Below are 17,157 nucleotides of genomic sequence, written 5' to 3'. Positions count from 1 at the left end.
AGATACAGTGCACATACATTTCATTTGTTTACTAGACCTGGTTGATAATTCATCTAAGTAATTTAACATCAATTAAATTACCAAACAATTACATTCAATCCTATTTCCTTCTCTTGTGCTCTCACAAACCTTTCATTGTCAGCTTTGAAACTCCTTATTTCATCCCTTAATCTTCTTAGTGTATCCATCCAGTAAGAAGAGCCAACCTCTCCCCACATGTAACCTTTAGATTAAACAAATTCAAATAGATAACCAAATCATCACCTTGGGTTGAGTTTTAGAGTTTGTTGGTGTAAGTCGAGATGAAACAATACACTTCAAGTTAGTATGTCAATATCAATATAAGCATATCGAATTATCAGTAATATGTTATATGCATATATCATAACAAAATACATCAATAAAATAAAGCAACACCACAATTAGGTTTAATTATTTAACTCACTAACCTAAGGCTGCATTTGATCTCGAAAGGTCCAATGTTGAACATTTGCTCTGATACCTCTTTGCAACACAACCCCTACTATTTATAGCCCATATTAAAGGTAGAAGGATGTAGTTACTATGATGACCCGAATTGCAAGGTTTAGTAATGGAAATGGGGTTATAAAATTTCTCAATTTTTAACTAGCTTGAAAATATAATAAAACGATACCATCACATCCATCTAGTTGAGACATTTCCAATGATATAATTATTCTTCCGATCTAAATTACATATTGAAATATAAGGCCATTTTAAGTTAGCCTCATTAAACTTGCAACATCAATAGTTGCCCCACATGTCACCCACATAGCATCTTATGTGGGGCTTATGTCGTTGATTTTTCACTGTGGATAGACCCCCATGGTAAAAGCATGATTGTGCATAATCAATATCTCACCAACATTACTGTAAACAAAAGGCATGACAATGGTGAGAACCCTAATCCTAACTTTGCCCACTGGACAACATGCCAAACCAAGCTACTTGCCTGACCACCTCAAGCCTATCACCTCAGATTGAGAGAGAGTGGGGGTTGGCCCTCACCATAATGCACCACCTTCCTCAGAGACCTGCAATTCCAACTTCTCAACCTTCCTCCTTGATTGTGCCCAACGAGGTGGTTTGACCCAACTATGCTATCAGCCCTAAACCCCACTTAGTTTGTCCAATCCAACTATCTTGACTTCAATTATTTGGTTTGTGGCTTCTCCACGAGCTCCCCTTGGATGAGGTAATATCCCCAAAATGAGTAAAATAATATGATGCTAACTTCATGATTAGTGTAGTATCCATATATGTCGAGTTTTTGACTAGTGTCATTTCATTTTACACCAATTCCAGGGGAGGATGACTCAATTCTTAGACTAGACTACATTTAAATTCCCTCATGATCATATCCGCCTGGTAGGCCATACGCCCGACTTCACATAGGATCTGCTTCAATGCAATGCCCACAAGGATTGTATCAACATGTCTGTCTTCAAATCTCTGTATACTATCCTCCCCAATCCATGTATCCACTGCGTCCATTGTGTGATTATGAATTCTTCCAATAGAAATGGTTGTGGATTTCTTACAGGAAAGCGATAAGCACACACAAATTTAACTGCAGATATAGCTAAATGAAAACTCACAAAAAAACTATCATTCTTGTATTCTAACATACTTATTTACAGAGTATTGGTTATCATAATTATCACATCTTTTTGGGCCTTTCCTTGAGAGAGTCAAGCCCGTACAAGCTCTGATGCCAATAAAGAAATTGAAATTGGAGACATAGTGCATATAATACAAACAAAACTATTTGTATATTACAATTCAAAGCCAAAATACTTCCCACAAATAAAGTGTTGATGAGATCCAATGGATTCCAAATTAGGAGATCATTGTTGAAAAAATCTCCTATAAAACTCTAACAACCAAAAAACCTAATCTACCTACATATAATAGTAAGTGCTATTTCTAAGTCTTGGCAAATTTGGAGTAAGAAGAATCTATGTTGGTTTTCAAAAACACACAAATGTTTTAACTACCATTCTAGATCCATATTAGGCATGAATCTATTAAGCGCTGAGAGGGATCAAATCCCTAAAGGTACAAAACACTTTTTTGTGTGCAAAACTTGAGGAAGTATTTCACCTTGAGAGATTTCATCCCTCCCAGCACTTTATAGATCTAAGGGAATATGTATATAGACTAGTTATGTAATACTATATAATATATATTTGTATCTATGTGTCTTTTTCTTACTCCCTCTCTCTATCTCATCCCCAAACATACACACTCGCTCTCCATATTTATCTATCTCTCTCTCCCTCACTCTCTCTCCTTCTCTCCCTCACACTCCTCTCTCTCCACCTTTATCTCTCTCTATGTCTTTATTCTTCCCTCCCTCTATCCCCCTCCAACTCCATCTCTCTCTCTCTCTCTCTCTCCTTCCGTCTCTTGAGTCCTCTCTCTCCCTTTCTCTCCCACCTCCCTTTGTTTCTCGCCCAGCCTCATCTCTCTCTCTCTCTCTCTCTTCCCTCCAACTCTATCACTATCTCATTCCCTCTCTCCTCTCTCCCCCATCCATCTCTTTGTCTCCCTCTCTTTATCTCCCCCTTCTTTCCCTCTTTCTCTCCTCTCATATTCTCTCTCTTCCATCCTCTCCTCTCTCCCTCACTCTCCATCTCTCCCTTGTCACTTCATCTCTCTCTCTCCACCTCTATCTATGACTTTCATCTTTCCTCCCTCCCTCTCTCCCACCAACTCCATCTCTCTCTCTTTCTCTCCTTTTCTCTCTCTTCCTTACACTCTGTCTCCCACATGCCTTTCTCCCTCTCTCCCCCCACTCTCTATTGAATTTTATCCCATTTTTTTTTGTTTAAGAAAGTATCTAAATTGAAAAAATGCATTTGGTTATAATATATTAAACAATATTTTCGATCAATCATGTCAAAGAAAATACAATAATTAAAAACATAAAAGAATCATGCATTATATTTAGTCTATTATTTTTAGTCACTTTGCTTTCTCTCAGTGCTTGGATCCTTAGTTAATATGGATCTATGCTAGCTCTTAATAATATTATTTATATTATATAAATTTCACACACACACACACACACACAGATATATATATATATATATATATATATATATATATATATATATATATATATATATATATATATATATATATATATATATATATAAGTATTCTCATTCTTGATCTTATTTAGACCTTGATTTAATTTCTATGGGAATAATTTTAATAATCATGATTATAGAGATTTCATATATATCTCAAACTTAATTATAACCCTTTACAACTTAGATTTAATTAAAAAAATGTTATAAAAAAAAATATTTATAAAATATTTTGATTGTGAGATAAGTTATTGTTTTTGGGCATGTGGTTTTTATAATCCATAGTATTCTAACGAAACCTATTACAAGTTAATAATATGGATGGTAAAGTGGAGGTGAATATCCATGGTTAAGAATCTTGTCATCTTGTTATAAAATAGTTTAAGTTAATAATATTGGGGTGAATAGCCATGGTTAAGAATCTTGTCATATTGTTAAAAAATATTTTGATTGTGAAATATGTTTTGATTTTTGGGCATGTGTTGTTGATAAACCATGGTATTGGCCCATGATATTCTAACAAAGCTTATTTTCCAGTTCATAATATCAATGGCAAAGTGGTGATGAATATCATTAGTTAAGAATCTTATCATATTGTTACAAAATATTTTTATTGTGAAATAAGTTATGTTTTTTGGGCATGTGGTGTTGGTAAGCAATGTTATTTTAACAATGCATTTTCACAAGTTAATAATATCCATGGTAAAGTGGGGTGAATATCCATGGTTAAGAATCTTGCCATATTATTATAAAATATTTTGATTGTGAAATAAGTTATATTTTTTTGGCATGTGGTATTGATAAGCCATGATATTGGCACATGGTATTGTAACAAATTCTATTTACAAGTTAATAATATCCATCATAAAGTGAGGTGAATATCCATGATTAAGAATCTTGTTATATTGTTATAAAATATTTTGACTGTGAAAGTTATGGGTTCTGAGCATATGGTATTGATAAGCCATAATATTGGCCAATGGTATTGTAAAAAGGATTATTCACAAATTAATAACAAAATTAAAATATAACAAATTGACTCAAAGGTTTAGACCCATCACCTATAGTGGGGTATATATATTTATTTTTTTTGTAAGCTGAGGCATTACTCTGAATTTCCATTACCAAAAATTAAAAACAGTACATATATATGCAGGTCTCAACCCGCCCTTAAGGGAAACCGGGTTTCTTGACCATCTGAAGTTTTTAAAAGCCAGCCAAAAAAAGTATATTATCAGTCTATCTATCCAAGTTAAATACACCTCTATTCTTCCTCTAGTCAAACTGTTTTTTCTCAGAATCAGTAACATTTAACATTACAAAAATCAAAATGGAGATTTATATAAAAACCTCCCTGCAGCCGCTCCTTCTTCTACTGGTTCATTGCGCCAGGCTCTGACTCCTTCTCTATCTTGACTCCCATTCCTCCCATTTGCAGCATCTGCTGAATCTCATCCATTTTCCTATCCTGCATGAGCAGGGTGATCTGAATATTCTTCAGTTCCTTTTTCAGGGTGGGGATTCCTTGGGACAGTTCGGCCATTTCCATGGCCACCTGTTCCATTGCTTTGGCCAATAACCGTTTCATTCCCTAGTAAACATGTAGCGATTGTTTATAAAGGGACATTCTCCCCCTCGTATGCCCCGGGTCTGGGAGGAGCCGCTCCCAATCTTCCATTTCGGGATCTGAAGTCTCCTGCATGGCTTCTTCCTCTAAGTGGTCAATTATCCTTCTGATGTTCGGGTTAGTATCGTGGTGGTATGCCTCCTCTGCTTCCTGTAGCTTCTTTCTCATATCCCTCTTACCTCCTTTTCTGCCTCTCGCCTCACTGGCTTCTCCCTCGTCTGATCCCCTTCTTCCGCCCCTACTCCCTCTTCCGCCTCATCCTCCAATCCCTCCTTTTCCTCTTTGGTTTCCCCGACCACGCGTTCCTCTGCCCCTTACTCTTCTACCATACTCCTCCTCTTCTTCTTCTTCCTGGTCAGCTTCCTCGTCTTCTCGGTTTCTCGTCCCAGTCTGGTTCCCCTCCGATTTACTTTCCTTTCCAGCCTTTGCTCGTCCTGACCCCTCTTCTATAATGTAATTCCTGATATCAAATTCTTCCTCCGACTCGTCCGGGATTGTTAGAAAGATCTTCTGCGGAGCTTCCTCTGCTATACTCTTTCCTTTCTCTTCTGGAACTGCCACTTTGCTTCTCGTCCACCTTCCTGCTCCCCTTTCTTGATTCTCTGCCATTTTCCTTGCCCTCTTTTTCTTTCTCCGGCTGTCCTTCGTCCGCTGCGGTTTCCCAATTCTCCCCCTCACTTGGCTTTGGTTCGCTCCTGGTTTCTCTCTTTGCGTAATTCTATTGCATGCTGATCCTATATTACCCCTGCTTTGCCACCTTTTCTTCTTGAGGCATCGTTGCTTCCTGTCCTCCTCATTACTATCCTTTTCATTTGTTCTTCCAGCTGTCCTCTTCTCCCTATCATGAGGGCTAGCGGTCTCTGTCTCTCTGACAGTTCCACCTCCCCTTCTCGGTACCTTTCCCACCTCTCTCCTTGAGATGCTCACCTTTCCCGTGGTTTGATTTATCCCGACCTTCATGACTTGATCTTCGTATGCTTGATCCTGCATACGCTCTGTCCGAGCATTGATTAACCTGTCCTTTCTCCTCCTCCCCATAACCCAGAGGCATTTAATTATTTCTTTCCTGTGCGATCGCTTCATTATAGTCCTGATTTAGTATGTTATTTAACTCGATCCAGCTTGGATCATCCTTTAATGATGTCCAGCTGCCATCCACTGTCCTGTTCGAACCTCCACTTCCCCAATTGGCCAATAGATCAGCTGCGCGGTTCCCCATTCTCAATACGTGGTTAATGATTGTGTATTCAATCCTACTCAGCAGCCCCTCAATATCCTGGATTATCCCTGCTGTCCTCCAACTGTTCGTTACCTGATCCCATCTCCTACCATCCCTTAATTTCCTTAACATCTCTATCGTAATTTGGGAATCTCCTTCGATTTCAAGGTTCATGTAACCGTTTCTAACTGCTATCCGGAGACCCTGATGTACTGCCCACAACTCTGCTTCGTTGTTCGTCATTTCCCCTCCCCATTCGGCAAACACCCACCTTGTATTACCTCTACTATCTCTGAAGATACCTCCCATACCTGCTTGTCCCGGGTTACCCTTTGAGGCCCCGTCGAAGTTTAATTTGATCCGTTGATCCCCAGGTAGTCTGAAATAGTTGGGGCTCTGTATGCCAGTTCTGATCCTCCTCTCTGTATTGGGGTAGACCATCTTAAATTCCATGTTCAGTTTTGAGACTATTCTCTGCTCCTCTGGATTCATCTTCCAATCTTCTTCATCCCATACTTCGGACAGAACTGTTTCTTTAATTGACCTGCATATTTCATCCCAAATTCTCGATTCTTGACAACTTTTATCCCTAAAGACTCTTCGATTTCGCTCTTTCCAAATCGACCATATTACGAATCCTACCGCCAAGTTCCATATTCTTCTTACAACTTTGCTTTGATAATTCCCCTTTCCCCATTGAATCAGAGTATTCCTGATGTTGTCTGGATCCCTTTTTGTCATACCAAAGAGCACCCTAATTTCCTCCCACAAGCTCTGAGCGTATGAACATTTGTTCAATAAGTGCTCCTGAGTTTCTATTTCCTTGCTGCAGAGACTACATCTTGAGGGTCCATTCATTCCTCTTTTCTGAATATTATCCCATGTCAGGATCCTTCCTCTGCTCACCAGCCATGCGAAAAATGTTATTTTTGGCCACCATTTTCCTTCCCAAATCTTTTTCCATTCCATTGGTCCCTCCTCTCTTTCCTCTTTCGTTGCCCAGTAGTATGCTTCTTTTACCGTGAAAGTGCCCTTCATCGCTTTACCCCATCTGAGAATATCCTTACCTGCTCTGATTTTGATCTTCCTCGGTTCTATTTCTTTGGTATACGCTTGCTCTGCCTCCTGATTTATATTCTTATCCCATTCCTCCGGTCTTCTCCAGACTCTCCAAATGTCATTTAATTCTTCTCTTTTCCAATAGTCCCTCACATATTCCATTCCTGCCCTTTTCGCTTTTTCTTGGATTTCATGAAGAATTTGGATCCTATCCAGTTTGTCACGCTGTTGCCATCCTTCCTCCCAAAATCTTGCTGAGCTTCCCTCTCGGATTTCCCAAAAAGCAAGGTTCTTAACTATATCCTTATTTCTACTTGCTAATTCCCAGATTTGCGATCCTCTTGGAGTTTCCTCTACTCTTAAACGCCCTTCAGTTGTACCAGGCATGTCATATTTTTGATTCCATATTTTTTTCCACACATCGGTTCCCCCCTAGACCCATCTCCACCATAGCTTCGCCCCTAGAGCCTTATTCACAATTTCTGGATCTCTCACTCCCAGGCCTCCTTCCTCTTTCCTCTTGATTACGTTCTTCCATGAGACCAGAGTCCATTTCCTCTGTTGCTTGGGTCCCCCCCATAAAAATTTCCCCAAGATCTCCCTCATTTTGGAGAAAACTCCTTTGGGGGCGGCCATAATAGACAAGGGGTATATAGGTATAGATAATAAGACCGATTTTAATAGGACTATTCTGCTTGCGATGTTCATCGATCTGAAAGACCAACTGGCTAATCTTTTCTTGATTTTTTCCAACATGCTCTGCCAATTCTTCATCCGATTAGGGTTTATATCCAGTTGGATACCCAAATATTTAGTAGGTAACTCTCCCTGTCTGAAACCTAGAATTCTAGTTAAATGGACTTTGATAGAATCTGGCGTATTAAATATGAATGTACAGGATTTATCCTTGTTAATCTCCATGCCTAATGCGCTCATGAAGACCTCTAAGACCCTCTTGAAATTTCTCACCTCCTTGAGCGACGCTTCTCCAAATAGCATCACATCATCAACAAACTGTTGATGTGTGATGGTCAGATCGTTCCCCCACAACCTGATTCCTTTAATTTTCTTTTCTCTTACTTCCTTTTTGAGTTTTCTACTTAAGCCTTCCACTGCCAAGATGAATAAGAACGGGGAAATTGGGTCCCCCTGCCTAATTCCCCTGGTAGCATTAAACGTACCTGTAGGTATACCATTGACCAAAATTGAGAAATTTGGAGTAGAGATCATGCTGAATATCCATTCTATCCACCTGTTCTCAAAACCAAAAGCTCCCAGAATCGCTCTGAGGTAGTCCCAGTTCAGTCGATCATAGGCCTTGGATAAATCCAACTTCATTAGCATCCCTTTCTGTTTTTTCATCTTTAGGGAATGTATCACCTCCTGAGATACCACTATACCATCCAAGATTTGCCGACCCTCCACAAAGCCAGTCTGCTCAGGCGCAATTAAGTTGGGAAGGAGGGGTTTCAACCTTTTCGCTATCAGAGTGGATATAATCTTGTAGATGACATTACACAGGGCAATAGGCCTAAAGCCCTGTGGCTCCTCCGAGCTATTACTTTTGGGGATCAGGGTCAGAAAAGTCGAGTTTATTCCAGGCCATATTCGCTGTTTCATTCGTGATTCTTCAACTGCCTCCAATGTCTCCTTTCCTATAAAATGCCAACTAGCCTGGAAGAATTCCACTGTATACCCATCCGGCCCTGGAGCCTTATTCCTGCTCATATTCATCACCACCTCTTTTAACTCTTCCATGGTTACTGCCCGCATTAACGCTTTATTTTGCTCCTCTGTTACTAATCTTGGTTTTTCCTTACATATATTATTTATTGCTTCTCCTCTATCCCTCTGGTTTTCTGTAAGGATCCCTTTATAGTAGTCAACTAGAGTCTTTTCTATATCCTCCTGTTCTATTACTCTTTCTCCTTCAGCTTTTTTAATAGAAAGGATCCTATTTCTCTGTCTGTTTTGGATCATAGCTTGATGGAAGAATTTTGTATTCCTTTCTCCTTCCCTTAACCATTTTATCCTTGATTTTTGTCTCCACAGGATCTCCTCTTGTTTCCTTCTCTCTTCTAGCTGGCTTATTATTCTTCCTTCCTCCATACTCTTCTCTTCGTTCCTTCCCTCCAGGATTATTTTTTGCTGGATTTCTTCCATTTCTCCTTCTAGTTTCTGCTTTGCTTCCATAATGTTCCCAAATTCTTCCCTATTCCATTCTTTTATTCTCTTTTTAATCTCCTTGAGCTTCAACTGTATGGTATGCATTTTCCCCTTGCCCCTGATAGTACTCTGATTCCACCAGTCCTCCAACTTCTTTATGAATTGGGGGTCTCTAAGCCAGAAAGATTCGAATCTGAAGGGTTTCTTCCCCTTAACCTTCTTGATATCTATCTCTAATCTTATAGGCCAGTGATCAGAACCAAGGCTAGGAAGGATTTTTGCTTCAATAAACACATCGCGATTCAAAATTTGCTCTGATAGCAGAAACCTATCCAATCTAGAAGCGATTTGATTCTGTCCTCCTCTTCTATTATTCCAGGTATGGATTCCATTAGTTGTAGGGATATCTACTAACCTCTGGTCCCTAATCAGGTCGTTGAACTCCTCCATGTTCTGATCCTCTTTCCTTATTCCCCCTCTCTTTTCTCCTAGATCCCGGATCATATTGAAGTCCCCTCCTATTATCCAAGGAATATCCGGGATTAAGCTCCTCATGGTTTGGATATTCTTCAGGAATTCTTTCCGTTCTCTATAAATATGGGGCCCATACACTCCTGAGATAAGGATTCTTTCTCCCATCCCCACTAATCTGAAAAGGCCTGATAGGATTCTAGGAAGACTGAACCAATTTTCAAAAATTACCTCCTCCGGGTTCCACAGAATAGCCAATCCCCCGGCTGTTGCTACTGCATCCAGGGCCATAACCTCGTATCCTAATTTCAGTTTCTTTACAATTTCTACCAGCTGCTGCCATTCCATTTTCGTTTCCTGTATTATCATGATGCTTGGTTTATCTTTCTTTACCCTTTCTTTCAAATATCTCTGTTTCCCTTTACTATTTAGTCCCCTAATATTCCAGCTTGTAACAATCATTTGAAACTTTTAGGAGTTTGTTGAAATACCTCTGACAGAGGTATCACCCTCCCTAAATTTACTAGAATCTCTCCCACTGCTTGGATCAATTCATTTATAGTTTGTCTTCCTTTTTTTCTTCCACCCTTGCCATTGCCGTCCCCTTCCGAGCTTTGGGATCCCTACTTTCCCACTTGATTTGATCTATTTTCTATGAATCCTCCCTTCTTTTCCTTATATCTTCGAAGAGTTTCTTTATACAACTGTTTCTCTTTTTCCGGAATGAATCTTTCGTCCAATTTTTTCCATTCATTGAGTAATTTCTTCATTATCTTCTCTTCCTCTATGCCCACTTCTTTTATATTATCCGTACCTGTCATTGATTGTTCAGCTATATTCTCTTGTCTTTCTCCCTCTTCCCCTTCTGTTTCTTTGCTTGGGTTCATGCTTTTTCTTTTTCCTTCCTTTATGATTTCCATTGGAGTTGTCTCATTGACCTATTTTTCCTGTTTTTCTCCCTCGTTCTCCTCTTCCTCCTCTTGAAGAATCTTGAACTTATTTTTACTTTCAATTGGTGAGTTTGTTTCCTTTGATTGAGGATTTGTTGTCCCCAGATTTGGCTTCCTCCTTCTCTGTACCTCCCTGAATTCATTTTCTTCACCTCCGGATCCCTCTCCTTTCCTTAGTTCCTCCCTATTAGCCTTCTATGACTCCACTGTTCGATTTTGTGGGCACTCCCTTGCTAGATGTCCATATACGTGGCATCTCCTGCACCGGAAAGGTATATGCTCGTAATCTATGGGCTGCTGCCATATTTCGTCCTGATATTCAACCTCAATGGATTCCGGTAAAGGGTCTGCAATGTTCATGTAAACGCAGATCCTTGCATAAGAAGTGTATTTTCCTCTTTTCGTCGACTCTGCCACCTTCACAAAAGTTCCAATCGAATTTCCGATCCCTTCCAATATCTCTGGATCCCAAAATTCATCCGGTAACCCAAACAATCTGACCCATATCGGGGTTGCCATTATTTTCTCCTCATCAGGGTTGTATCTGTCTTCCCAATATCGTATAAACAGTCCTGCATTGTTCATGAAGTGTGGTCCCTCCTCAAAAACTCTTTCCTTATCCTCTAGGTTTGCAAAAATGACTGTAAAGAATCCCTTGGCCCCCAGTTTGAGGTCTATATGCCCTCTTGGTCTCCATCTCTGCTGAATCCATCTCGTGGGGTCATATTCCGATGGCCAGTATCCTATAAACTTGCAAATTAAAGCGTGGTCTCTCATGTAACAGTGGTAATTCTCCAGTTTATTGTTTGGGATCACATACCTTGGCTTTTTCTATGCCCTAGGAAGACACCTGTTTATCATCCTTGCTTGCCATTTGTTTCCCAAGACTGGTGTCTCCCTGCTTATTTCCCGCTCCCTCCCTTGCCCGCCTTCATTCCCTGTAGTTCCTAGCATCGCATTTCTGTAGGAGGGGATCTCTCCCCTCCCCTGCCTTTCTCCCATTACTTCTCTCAGTCCTTCCCCCCCCCTCTATTCTTCTTCTTTCTTTCCTTAAAGCTCCGCTCTTACCCGGCCGCAATCTCTGCGGTCGCCTGCTCCCCTTATTCCGCCGCGGTCTGCTATTGCTCCGCTGAGTTCCTGCTTCCCTGAAACCCTACTATCAACCCACGATCGAATCCGCTCCCGCTCCCGAAACCCTCATCCCCCATAGTGGGGTATATATTAATTTAAACTTTTTATTTATTATTTTTAAATTTTTGTTTTTTACTTTTAACTTTTCATTGTTAATTGGGCCAACATTAAAATGTTTATAGTCATTCATGTTACTTTTAATTTTTTGTTTATTACTTTACACTTACACACTTACTCAAAACAAAGGGGTCTCATACACAAATTTGGTGTTGAATAATAATAATTATTATTAATTGAACCAACATCTAAATGTTTACACTCATCCGATATCACTTTTAACTTTTTATTATTTTTTACTTGAGCCGACATTTAAAATTGTTTACATACTTACATTACACTTAAACACCTACCCTATACTAGCATGTATAGCACATTTTTTTTTTTTTTTTTTTAATTTTCACTTGTTTTATATATTATATAGAATTATTTTTGTTCTTAATATTTTTTTAAATGTTACATCTCTATACACACATTAAATTATTTTTATTATTATTTTTTAAAATGTTACATATCAACATACCTTGAATTAAAAGAGAACTTGTTAGCTCTCTCTTTCTTAAATCCTTTTACTCATCATGCATTTAAAATATTTAATTTATTTAATATATATATTTTTTTCATATTATATATGAACTCCATATTAATAAGTGAATAAAGTACATAAAGCAAAAAATTTTAAAAATATATTCATTTTTTTATTATGTAAGATTGATATAAAATAATGTTACTTATAACTAATAGTAAAACATTTTTTTGTTATTAATATAAGTTTGTTTTGAATGTTACATATCAATTGAATATAAGATAAATTACACATTATGTAATGTTAGTGATATTATTTTTACATGTCATTTTTCAAGTCCATTAAGGAGTGAATGAATTAAATATCTTTTTATACTAAAAATTAAATTAATTTTTTTCTTTTCAATTACTTTTATCCTTCTATCTAAAATTTGATATAAAATTAATGTGAAAATTGAAATATTTATTTTATGGCTATAAATATTATTTTATTATATTAAATGTATCATTACATGAAAGCACTTAATATATATATATATATATATATATATATATATATATATATATATATATATATATATATGAGTGAGTGTAATATACAATAATATTTTAATATTATATTGATAATAATAAAAAACAAAAAACAAAAAAACCTTGCCTTATATGAAAAAGGTAATATATATATATATATATATATATATATATATATATATATATATATATTCTTCTAATTATTTTTTTTAAAGCATATATTTTTATGAAGATTTTTGTTTTACAACTTTATATATATTAATGTGTATATGCATATATATATATATATATATATATATATATATATATATATATATATATTATTTATTTTTAGTTATATAATATATATAGTTGTATATTAAATTTAATTATTAAAATAATGTTAATATCTAATGTAAATTTGATAAGCTTGTTATATTTTTTTTTTTAATTATAATTATAATTAGGAGTAAACAATTATATTTCAACAAAGTGTATTTGGGGATATTAAGTCTGCTTATTAAATATATATATATATTTAATTTCTTTATTAAAAGGATAACACTTGTATTTTAATATTATTAATTTAATAAAAAAATAAAATAAATTTATGTTATTGATTATTTTTACTAAACATATTTCTTAAGAATATATAAATCCAGAAGTTTAAAATTTCAACGTGAATCCTACCTTTTAATCAAACGAATAAAAAGATAATTCTAAGTTTGACCTAATTCACAACCCACTCTAATCGCGTCGCCCTTCTTCTCCCTTCATTTGTCGATGCTCTCAATGTTTTCAATAAGTTGATGAATAATTTGAAATAACAAAAAGAATCCGAATTCTGAATTTGCTCTATGGAAAGAGAGGTCTGAACGAAGAAGGATTAGAATGGTTAACCCAACATTTTTCTTATAACCCACTAGAACAAGCCGACATTTCAAGGAAATAAATCGCGTGGTAACCGATGAGCGGGTTGGATATTTATACTTGAATACAAATTGAAAGATTGTCAAAACATAAATCTGTGCGATAAACGATTCTAGTTTGAGGCGGTAAATTGGTCTTCTATTTGAAGCAGAAGAGAAAAAGGACGATGGAGCAAAAGACGTCGTCATCTTCTTCCTGGCCCTCTGTTCAAGAATCCCGACAATACCAACCAAAAAGGGTGGCGCATCCGGCCAATGTTTATACTGTCGCAGAAGAAGCAGCCCATGGGAATCAACGTGGGAGAGGCAGAAGCAGCAGCAGAGGCGGCGGAAGGGGCAGGGATGGTGTTGCAACAGGTGGGGGCAGAGGAAGGCGCAGTGAGATTGACGGTGGTGTCCGTGGCAGAGGAAGGGGAATTGGGGGCACCGATCCTTCTTCGTCGTGGGCTGATATTGTTGATAATCCAACTGAAGAAGCACCACTAGAGTTGGAGGATGAGGTTGTGATTGCTGAACCAATTTACAGCTGCAAAGTTAAGGATCTTCGGCCTGGAACCACCGGCCATACTCTAACTGTTAAAGTCATCAACTCCACTCCCATTTCAACTGTCCGCGCCCTACCTGTATCTGAATACCTTGTGGGAGATGACAGCGCTGTCATTTTATTTAGTGCCAGAGGTTCACAAGGTAAATAATCTGTATTATTTGGTTACGTAAATTTTATCTGCAAATTCATCAGCAACTCAATAAATAAAATTATATACTTACTTCATATCATTTCCTTTCAGTGCATGCAATGAAGCCTGGAACGACCGTGGTTCTGCGTAACGCGAGGGTTACAGTATTTAGGGGTTCAATGCGACTCTCGGTGGACAAGCTGCAGCTTTGCACTAAAAATGCCGACCGCAAGACCAATCCAAATGCCATTCAAGTTGTGAAACTGCCCCCGGATCATGATTTTAATGTCAAAACTGATAACAATCTATCGGTCATAGAGTTTGATGTCATTCCTTTGGGCTCTCTCAAATACGAGCAGTTTTAGTTCAACCAAACAAGATATCAACCTACTCTGGTTAAATTTATTTCACATGTTATTTTCTCCTTAAGATACAGTCTATATATAAAAAAATTAGTTTTATAAAAATGCCATATTAATATTTACTTAATTTTTCACAATTGAATTTTTTTCATTCTTTTAAGATAATAATGGTTATCTATATATATATAATATCAAAATGTTTATCTCATTATATATTTCAAGTTTTTTAAATTAAAAAAAATTATAATTTTATTGGAGATTTGGTAAATATGCTTTGTTACACTACCATAATCCAATATAATAGTTTATCAATGAAGCATAGGCAAAAAGCCATAACTCAATTCATATGAAACTTGTTCATATATCTTTTTTTTATTAATCAATTTAGTTGGAAAGGAAAACATGACATAACTTAGGTGATAAATTTCAACATTTGATTTGATTATATTACTAAAAATATTTTACCATATTTTGTAAAGATTAAATCCCTACCATCCACCCAACCATCGTTGATAATTAAATTGTAATCCTCTAATCCCTATTACAAAATAAACATGAGATTATCTATTTGACACTCTTGACGTAATTAATAATTTTTTTAGTGAGCATGTTCCAATCCATGTGTGTTCTTCTTATGACCATGTTTCAAGCCATATGTGTTCACTCTAAATGGTTCTTAAAAGTGGATAGGCATCAATCAATCATAAGCATCCAAATTCTTATTCCATGATATATCTCTTTTTTTTTTCAGAAAGAAAAGCATTATATTTATATTAAGGCAATATATACATCATAATTCTGATGGGTTTCATGAAACAAGACCGCCACTAAAAGGAGACATATTTTAGGAAAAAAACAGCATATCATCTAGAAAAGGAAGAGCTGTAGCATGACATAGGAACATATTGAAAACTTGAGGAAAAAGTCATCACCACCATTGACACATTGTACTTGAGGAATGGGAGAGGAAACCCACAGTGTTTCTAAATACAACCTTCAGGATCAAAAATATAAGCTCTATACCCTCCAAGATGAGCTGCAGCCATGAGATAGGAGGATAGAGTGCTGAGATAGAAGATAGCACATATTTGAAGGAAATGTTTGAATCCTCTAAATTTTTTAAATTCCTCCATTTCCAGAGGTACCAGATTGTTGTGGGAAGGATTTTGCGTTTGTTAGCATCTTGTCTTCCCCACCATGCAAAAGCTGCATCAACATAAGTGAAGTTAGGGTGCTGAAGAGAAAAATATGAAGCAAGATCATACCAGATTTGTTGGGAGGCCATGCAATTGAAGAACATATGGAAGTTCGTTTCCTCCATTTTGCATAAGACACATCTGCTGGGACCATGCCAAGATCGCTTCCTCAAGTTTTCCCAAGTTAAATTCTTGTTGTAAAATACAAGCCAAGAGAATATGATCACTTTGAGGGGGCAGGCGAGCTTCCACCATAACACTGGGAAAATCTTTCTAGTCGGCTTGACTTTCTTAGAAATGAGATCCGAGTAGATGTCCTTGACAGTTGCTTGTGAGATTGAGAGAGGTAACGACCATACCATATGGTCATCAATCCCGACCCGCTTCAGACCTGCTCGATCAATGGATAATTTGAGGTTATCCCAGAGGACAGACAATGCCTGAGGGATACCAAGATCAGCAGTATTCTTAAGCAAAGGATAGGGACCTTCCCTTTTATCAATAATCCTGTTCCAAGTGAAAATACCAGACCTATGGAGGTGAAAAAGAAGAGGATCTGGAACCTGTAGATTTCCTTTGAAGCCGGCAAAAGAGTCGAGACCAATGAAGATCTTCCTACCAGAAAAAAATCTCCATTTAAGATTGTCAAGAAAGGAATGCTCAATTCTCTTGAAAGTAAGCCATATAGCAGACCCTTGCTTGATACCAATAGAGCCAAACCTGAACCAGAACTCCAAGCTCCTTCCTTTTTGATATTTATGGTGGATAATTGCACTCCATGGATTTGTGTCAAAAATGCCCCTCCATAAGGATTTGCAGACAAGGGCTTTTCCAAAAATCCTAATATCCTTTAGACCCCAACCACCCATTTTTTTTGGCATAGATAAGAAGTCCAATTTTGAAAGATGGATTTTGCCTCTTTCCACTTTTGCCCCCCATATAAAATTGGTAGAGATTCTGTTCATGGCCTGAATAATGCTAGCCGGAAGAAGAAAGAGATGGACTCAGTAGACCGATAGCTGCATCAATAATGCTTGGGCAAGAACTACCCTTCCACCCACCTGAATTCCCATAATGAAATCTTGCTATGAAAACGTTCAATAAGCCACCTCCAGTCATCCTTTGAATATGCCTTAGGTTTAAGGCGGAAGCCAAGATACTT

The 17,157-nt window shown here is 37.3% G+C and overlaps 1 protein-coding gene across 1 annotated transcript; it reads right to left on the bottom strand.

The window, feature by feature from the left end:
- Nucleotides 1-10,803: 10,803 nt before the first annotated feature.
- Nucleotides 10,804-11,385, bottom strand: LOC149186549 (uncharacterized). The gene has a single exon (XM_089409384.1). It carries the CDS (start codon nt 11,383-11,385, stop codon nt 10,804-10,806), a length of 582 nt encoding a protein of 193 aa, XP_089265510.1.
- Between the last annotated feature and the right edge of the window lie 5,772 nt (nt 11,386-17,157).

Source organism: Pinus tabuliformis, chromosome 3_1 (assembly GCF_031772625.1).
Source record: "Pinus tabuliformis cultivar Carrire ecotype Pingquan chromosome 3_1, CPIR1, whole genome shotgun sequence".
NCBI classification, from domain to species: Eukaryota; Viridiplantae; Streptophyta; class Pinopsida; order Pinales; family Pinaceae; genus Pinus; species Pinus tabuliformis.
The sequence above is the reverse complement of the archived record's forward strand: the minus strand, read 5'-3'. Positions and strand labels throughout refer to the sequence as shown.